This window comes from Drosophila eugracilis, unplaced genomic scaffold, assembly GCF_018153835.1.
Source record: "Drosophila eugracilis isolate 14026-0451.02 unplaced genomic scaffold, ASM1815383v1 contig_353, whole genome shotgun sequence".
Taxonomy (NCBI): Eukaryota; Metazoa; Arthropoda; class Insecta; order Diptera; family Drosophilidae; genus Drosophila; species Drosophila eugracilis.
Genome location: NW_024573209.1, coordinates 599598 through 608307, shown reverse-complemented (window position 1 = coordinate 608307; position 8710 = coordinate 599598). Strand labels below are relative to the sequence as shown.

The 8710-nt window shown below is 40.4% G+C and overlaps 1 protein-coding gene across 1 annotated transcript; it reads right to left on the bottom strand.

Annotated features, from left to right (window-relative positions):
* Window positions 1-2937: 2937 nt before the first annotated feature.
* On the bottom strand, window positions 2938-3512 carry LOC108110631 (amyloid-beta A4 protein). The gene is given in 3 exon segments (XM_017219729.2): window positions 2938-3292; window positions 3294-3340; window positions 3394-3512. Coding segments are annotated over 3 exon segments (363 nt in total). The 5' UTR covers window positions 3479-3512; the 3' UTR covers window positions 2938-3061.
* Window positions 3513-8710: the final 5198 nt, after the last annotated feature.

Genomic DNA, 8710 nt, shown 5'->3' with positions numbered 1-8710 from the left:
GGAAAATTAAAGATTAAACGCTGGCAAAAATATTCCCGGGGTCAGTCTGGTCGTTGGGGAGGTGGGGGGAAGGAGATCCAAAAACAATGTCTGACTAGACAGGCAGACAGATGGCAGCTGTGAGGGCGGATGCTGGAGGAGATGGTGGCCAAAGTCAAACAAAAGCTAAATGAAACGCTGGCATTTTCTCCCCACTCGATTTTCGATTTCCCGGATCCAAGGAATGAAGCAGTCAAAAGGTCCAAAACACGACTTCCAATTTATGCGCATTATTAAAGTAAACGCATGATATGCCCGGAATTCTAGCTACCCAGCTAACCCAAACCTTGTCCGTGGAACTGCTACGGGCCACGTTTGTAGGTGTCCGAAATGGACATTTATTTATTTAGATTTTAGTTGAAGAAAACATGGAAGGAATTACGTTTGGGGTCTGGGCTTTTGGCTTTGGCTTTGGCATCTTATTGGTGTTATTAAATCAAGTGGTTGGGGATGGGGAAAAGGTAGAGGGAAAATGTGATGGCAGATGGGAGAAATGTTGGTTATGGGAAAGTAAAAGTTTTAAATAAGTATAATAATATTCGTTGTTTTTTTACATTTTTTACTGCTTGTGTTTCACAAACATTAGGTTATAAATGATATCTAGTAATATCAATTGTTGTTAATTAATAAATTTAGAATATTTTCCTCATTTTAAGGTTCTTCATAAATCCCCCATTTTTGATTTCATAAACATAATCCCCAAGGCCTCTTCACCCACCGAAAGTTAAGCCCTAAACAGAAAGCCATTTGACCGCCACTGCTTCATTAAGTCCAACATTTTGCGGCATTAAAAGGGATTTATGAACACCGCCAATAGCAGGAATTATAAGTTTTTAATACGCCCCCCCCTCCACCCACCATGCAAAACCATCTGTAATGAGGCTGGCATTGGTGCAGTGCGTCGAATTATGAACGCGCCATTTGAAAGAGGCCTACGCTGGGCAAGATGGCCAACACAATAGGCATAAAAATCAATTATGAACCATTAGCCAGGCCCAGAAGATGAGGCTGTTGGCTGTAAGGAGGGATGCCTAACAAAAGGCCAGGCCGAGAGCGAAGGTCATAAATCATCTGGCCAGGCTGTTGCTCCGAAGGTTCCTCGGGGAGGTTCCACTTCCACTTCCCACTACCTCCTTCTCCTCCCCACCAGTTGTTCACGCATTAAATATTTATTTAGCAAGATTTTAATGGAGCCGAATAAGTTAAGTGTACGGAACAGTCCATGGCCGAGACAGAAGGTGGCCCAAACACGTGTTCCAGCAACAGTTCGAGAGTAGGTGGCATGGCCCAGGAAATGGCAAAGGACTTCGAGGAGGAAGCAGAGGAGGACATTCGCAGTGAGTCAGTCAGCCAGCCTGGGTGCTTTATGTATTTGACAGCTGGAGGGGCATTGGGACTGGAAAATAAAGAGAGAATGGGAGGCAGGAGAGCTCTTACAGCCGAGTTCCAAACAAATTCATTTCATTCGTGCGGAAATTAAATGCATATTTGACCTATTTAAATTTTTGAGACCGAGTGTCGAGCCGGAAACAAGTCTGACTGAAATTTAATTTATTGTAAGCGATTTTTCAAATCGTTGAACTGGCAATGGAAGAGTCAAACGATGTTGGACACCAGCAACAGATGATGTCAGAGTTGGGATGGCAAGAAGGAAGTTGTTGATTTAGATATCAAAAGATAAATGTTATGGTAGATATGGTAAGGGTCATTGATAGTGGCCATTTTATGGATTTTAAGTTTAAGTTTCATAAGTTTTAAGCTAAAGTTGAAGACCTAATAAGGCCTTTGAACAACAGAAGGTACTTAAGTGCAATCTCGTACACTTTTAACCCTTATAAGAGTAAGTACAACCTTGCATATCCTCCCTAAAAGTATAGTTTTTGTCCTTTTATCTTACCTGCTAAAATCAAAGCATTTCCTCAGACCTTTTCCCCTTCTAACACCTCAAAACCAACCATTCTTTTTAATTTATATGTCCTCAACCCCCAGCCTTGTAATATTACCCATTTAATTGGCCCGCCCCGACCAGGCATTGTCTGCACACCTGATCCCTGTCATTCCCGAGGCCCCTTAAATTACCACAAGTTGCTCATTAACCATAAAAGTAGTCACATCCAGAGCCAAGTGGCAATTAAATGGCCGAAACACAGCATAATCAGTCATAAAAGTCTTTGGGGACGAACAAAAGGAGGGAAGGAGAGCAACGTGAGCGGAAAGTGAAATAGGTGGCAACTCCTATGGCCAGGATTCAGGTTGAGATCCTGCTGGTCGAGACACCACAGGACACGAAAGTGTCACATGACCAAATAAGAATGTTCGGCATTTAACTGGGAACAACTTTTATGATTGCTAATTAAGCCTAACGAGCGGAGATCCCATGTAAAGAGCCCAGAAATAGGCAAACAAAATTCTTTCCAATTAGCAGGGCATTTTTCTTTTGTGACTCTTTTTCCGTGGGCGAACATAAATTCAAGTTGGAAACCAGGAAGTTTTACTCCCTCAGACAGTTGCGCATTTTCCCCTGAGGATTCTTTGGGCCAAAGCATCCAACAATGATGAGCCTCATCTGCATTCGTTGCCAAAAACTTATTGCAGCCTGCGGGAAAATGCCGAAAATCAGCAGGAAAACTATGGCTGTGGCAAATGGAATATTGCAAATTGCATGTCAAAAATTGTCAGAATAGCATCTGTATCCACATAAAATTGTTGATAAATAACCGTTGGAGTTGGGTTATATATAGATATAGCTACACAGACTCTAGCTTTCAAATTGCTTCAAACTGACTTAATGGCCATGGCTCAGATTGGCAGCAAACAGACGTCTAGAGAGATACGGCCGTGGAAATGGGAAAACAGAAATGCAGTAGATGGCTAAAAAGAAAACGCATTACAAGCAACTCGACGGGAAGTTCTTTCTTTCAAACTGAAATTATGCGTTTGCACAACGAATCAAAAGTTAACTTGAGGCCTTTAGCTTCTGCCTTAAAGGCGATTCTTGAATACCCTTTTGTGGTAACTGAAATCAAAGTTCCATCTTGTCAAAATCATCTAACTTGTCCCAGTCATCAATGTCCTCCTCAAACTCCTCCTCTTCATCTGGCTCATCTTCTCTTTTCTTCCGGCTTGGTGGTCTGTATACCCTACAGGTGTCCAAACACTCTTCTTTCGTATAGAAACGATTTGGATTGCCTCCACAGCCGCCGTAGTAGAAGAAAATACAGCGATTAGTTATGTAATCGTACCCCCAGACTTTTAACAAAGTTATCACAGGGTCCGGGATTGGCCACATACCAGCATTTTGCTAGGAAAACATGTTTTTTATGTTAACTAAATAAAAGTTATCTTAGAACTTACGCTCTTTTATTGTTACTCCTGGAACGATCACGGCAGCTGAGGGCTTCAAAATTACAAGCCATATAAAAGGAAGTATAAAATACATGGCTAAAATAAAGTGATTGATAATGACTGATATGTTAGGAAAATGTGACATCCTTTATTTTCGAATAGAAACTCAATGCTTATAAGAAAGTTTGAATAAACTTGCCTATCTTCTGATTTGATTATGAACCAAGTTCTTTAAAGAGTCCAAAAATATCAATCATGAAGCATTAGAAAACCCTTAAAGAAGTCAAGCACTTCAGGATTTTCAATAGACCCTTCTTGTTCATGGTTCAGTATATATGAAAACCAAAGGATATGCCTGGAATGCAAGCTTTCTCAGCTCCTTGGCTCCTTGGGTTCTTTTTTCCCAGACCACTCCCACTCTCCTACTCCGAAAGTACTTCATCATTTTTATTGCCACGAGAGACTTGCGAGAAGAGCAAAGAACTTAAATATTTTTTGTTTTTCTCGTATTTGACTAACGATTTGATGACGTTGATGGTTCTTTGAGATGCAGTGTCGCGACTATGCAGACACCAAAAGAAAACTGCAGATGCATATTATTTTCAGAGCTTTAAGCTTGAGTGCCAAAACGGAAACGGAAACGGAAATGAAAAACCATAATGTATATTTACAAGCTTTGTAACTTCCTCCTTTCCATCGTCTTCGAGAAAATCGATTTAATTTAATTTGCAAAGCGATTTTCACTTAAAATGTGATTACGCAAATTTTCAATTTGAAAACGATAACGTAAATTGGCAGACACAATGCTGGGGGGGAAATCGTTCAAATGGAGGGGTGTTTACTCGCCAAAAATTTCGCTACCAGCCGAAAGGAAGCGATTTGAAAATTGTTATACCCGAAAATTTGTTGGGGCGGTGGCTGGGGCGATAAGCCAGCCAGCCGCTTTTTGTCTCGCGGGTATTAACTGTCTCTGCATAATTCTTTATTGCTGGTAAAAGGTGATATTTCGGTAAGCATGGAGAGCCCAAAGATCCTATCGAAGGGCAAATGAATTTAAATTTTAAGACTTACAGGTTTTGGAGGGAGTATCTTAAGATGTAGATAAAGCCATTATTGGAAAGCAGGTCCTAAAAATGCTTGGCTAACTTAAATTATTTCGAAGCTTATTCAAGCTTTTACTATACTCAGAACCATACCATTAACCCCCTTTTGACTTCAATTTAAATCGTAAAAATTAGCAACCAGTTTGCCTAACCAAAACCAAATCGGTTAACATTTACCAGCAACCGCTGTACAATCATTTTCCATTCCAGCTCCAGGGTCCAGGGTTTGGATTTTGCCCTGGTCCCCATGCACTTAATTAAGTTTCAATATAACTCGATACGGTGTGCTATCCTCAAAATCATCGAACAGCAACCACGGCAAAGCTCAGTGCGAAGCCACCAAAAGTGGTTTAGTCGGTCGAATACCCACACTTTGCCGATCCCCATGTAAAATTTCGCCGGCAGTTGATTTCAGTTCGCTGATTATCGTCGCACTGACACCCAAAATTACACAATCCAATCTACATACACAACCCAAAAATAACACTAAAACTAAAGCAAATTGTAACAAATTGTAGGAAGAACCGCTCCCTCTCTCTCTCTCTCTACTAGCATTTGTAAATTTAAAAATAGTTGCCAAGTGAGGAATTCCTGGGGGGAGGCGGAAGAACCCTCATCAACTACCATTAGAATGTCAGAGTTCAGCGGATGTCGTAGGCTTTCGGCTGAACCGTGTGCGCAAAAGTGTCAAAATGTTTAACATATGCCCACATGAGACATTGCAGCAGGACGAACCAGTATGAATGTCCTTCTGTCCCAGTGGCTGTTGCTATTTTCGGTCTCGCCATTTGCACTGACAGCGTTGATAACAATGACAATAACAAGCGTTCTGAGCTTAGGGACTTGCTGTTGCCATTGTGATTGGGCGGAAAGAAGGGGACAGAGAAAGGGGGACAGAGCTGAGAATCGGAAAAGGTTATCCTCCCTGAGCTGTGTTTTCTGAGTAATCACATGAAATGGGCTGTTGACCCGTTAGTGGCTGCACTGATGTGGGACCGCACACGCAATGGTGGCGCTTGGATTTAATGGATGTCAAGGGGAAATCCGAGATGAGCAACTCCAAATTGCTGTTTAATCAGAGATGCTTTTCTGGGATTGTGTTTAAGTAGGTAAATATACAAAATATAAGTTTGTCTTTGATCTAATCTTTGTTAGTTTTGGAGAAAACTAAGGAAATGGAAAGATAAATGCGATTGGTTAGTGTAGTAAGCCTCAGTTAATTTTGATTTCCTACTTAGGGTATTCGAATAGTAATCATATTGAAGCCTAAAAATGGATAGGTTTAAAAAGAGGATAGCTTTAGAGGACAAGTAAATTAAACTTATTTATGAATTATTTTTATCAATAATGAAAAAGTATCTCAGTTTCTAAAGCTGTAGTTTTTTTTTAAGATCCAAGTTGCTTATTTCCTTCGATTCTATGCCCACCAGTCTAACCATTTTCAACCTCAATTTTCCATTTCCCAAGACCATTGCCAAAACACTTGAATTCATTTATTCAAAGCCAGTCAAGCCCAGTTTGGCACTCAGCTAATTACAGGACCCTTAAGGACTTGCAACGCCCCTTCCGGCAAACATTTTCATTAGCTGTCAGCTGCGACGCCGCATTTCCGCACCATTTTCCCGTCCTACAGGAAATTCCTAAAATTACATAAAATTTTAGCTACCATTTTGCCGCCTTAATGTTGAACTTAATTTAAGCGAACGAGTTAACAAGCAAACGCAAAAAATTTGATTTATCGCTGGGAAAACTTTTTCGGCTTGATGAGCTTCGGCTGAAAGTTTTTCGGGAATGGGAAGGGAAGGCAAGGCTAAACGTCTGCTGCATTTTGCTGCCGTCTTGGCCAGTATCCTTTTTCGAAGGAGCTTTTGGGGTCTTCTCTCAGCTAAGAACCCTATGCAAAATCGCCCACTAAACTTTAATGGCCTGACATTGAGGCGCCGCCGTCGTCATGTCCGCCATTTGGGCGCCAGTTAGGAACCAGAAGTTTGCCACATGCAACCCGATGGGCCGCTTTAATTGCTTGGCGTGCCATGTGAAAATGTTTGGGAATTGGTATGAGTGCCCCGCCCATTTCTCAAACCATTCTTCGCATTTTTAACCCCTTTTCGCCCACCCGCTATTTGTGATTTTATGTGCACTTTTATGGGACACGAGTTAACAATTTGCAACAAAATTTCCAAAGGCTGCTTATACTTGGGGTTGGTCAGTTTTCCCAAAAATGTTTTCGTTTGTTTTAATTTGTTTTCGGTCGTTACCTGGCGAGAGCGAAAACTTTCGTCTAGACACGACACTTGAGCACGCGCTCTAAAAATACTTAAAATGCAAAACAATTAGCAAAGAATGCCCTTTTCGGGGACATTATTATGTCGAATTACTAACTCATATTTCGGTTAAAAATAGGTCTTTATTTTGGGAGCGAAAAATGTATGAAAGGTAAGAGGATTTTCCCATATCAATATGCAAAGGAGGTTTAGCCCAGCCTTGTTCTAAGTGAATGTGAAGGCACGAGCAGGAGCACGAGAAACGACAGCAGGACATGGCCATAGAAGGGGAAAACCTGGTAAAAGCTGGAACTTGGGCTTGGGACACAAGTGGCTAGACGTGACTAGCTTACATTATATCTGGTCTGGTCCTGGCCACAATAAATGCAAAATATATATATGTAAGCATCAAGTGCAAAACACGCCTTTGAGGAGAAAATTGTACAAGTGCGGGCGACAGCTTAAAATGAAAAAAACGAACAAAATATTCAATCAGACAGAGAATTTGCAGGGACAAGGAGGCAGAGGAAAATGCGTGAGAAAAATCGCGAAAAGTTTGCCGAGGGAAGTTAAGTGAAACCAAAAATAGAAAAGTAAAATAATCAATAAGTTTTTAATATTTTTTATATAAAATAACTCAAGACCTCTTCCTCCTAAGCAAACCATAAGCTGTCCCATAAATTCTTGTCCACATTTTTCAATTATAGGAAAATTGGCAATCTGGTATGGAACAAGGCCAAGAAAATGAAATTATTCTGACTTCCCAGCCCTTAGATTGAGAGACTATAAAACAACTTGGCACATTTAAGGACTAAGAAAACATTTTTTATATATCAACAATTTTAATGTCAGCAAAATCTTGGAAGTCCCCTCAAATTTAATGCATAATATTAATCTTATGCTTATTTCATTTGAATGCAGTCGAGAGGTAAACTGGCAAAGAAAAACTCTTCAGAGAAATCCATTTGTTGTGAAAAATTCAATTTATATATATTCGATTACGCGAGGATGTCTAAGTAGGAAAATAGAGAATGGCTCAAGTGCTTGTGAGGGATTTCTTTTATTTTTTTTTATATTTTTGGCTTGGAGCGCATTGAGAATGCCCTGTCATGCGTTAAAATTGCAATTTCTTTGCACAGGCAAAGTAAGAAAAACCTTAAGAAAATTGATGAATAAAAAATGTGTATAGGAAAAATCAATCTCGAACTTCAAAAAATCCCTTTGGCCTTTAGTTCAATCCTCTCTAATTGTAAAACACGAGGCAGCGGCAAACATAACAATCATAGCCAATTGTTGGCAGTTAAATATTCATGGGCCGAGTGAGAAATAAAACTGGAAATAGATATCCCAAAGGGAAGGGAATGGGTCTAAAAACCAGAAGAAGTATCCCATGGACATGAGCGCTGATTGCCCACATGACGTGCATAGGAAATGCCCAAAACTGCTATTGGAGGGATAAAACTCTCTCTCTCTCTCGCTATATATATATATATAGTCGTATACTGAATTCAATACTGTATTGGAAAACGATTTCCATTCAATGGCAGGCAATGGCGAGCAGACAAAACAAAGACAGGCCCGGCACTTGCGAAAATTTCATTGCAAATGAAACGAAAAGCGTTTTATTTTGATTTTCTGCACACGCTCGTCGATTCAAGATGGGGAATGAGAAGGCCAATTGGTGTGGGGCTGGAAGTGAATCCTCTTCAAAAAGGCAAATGTTTTGGCACTTTTTTTTTCTATTTTCATTTGCCAATTGCCGGGGAACATCCTGTTTTTCCGCTTTTTACGTGGGCAATTTTAAGGTTGAAGTTTGGTAAGGGAAAGGTAAGAAGAGGTTTGGTTGGTTCAGGCATGAGGGCTAACGCCACATGTTGACAGCTGCTTGTCATTAGATATAGGGGCTCTTGGCTCCAGGACTTTAAAATTTAATCAACTTAACTAAGCTAAAAAAAGCTT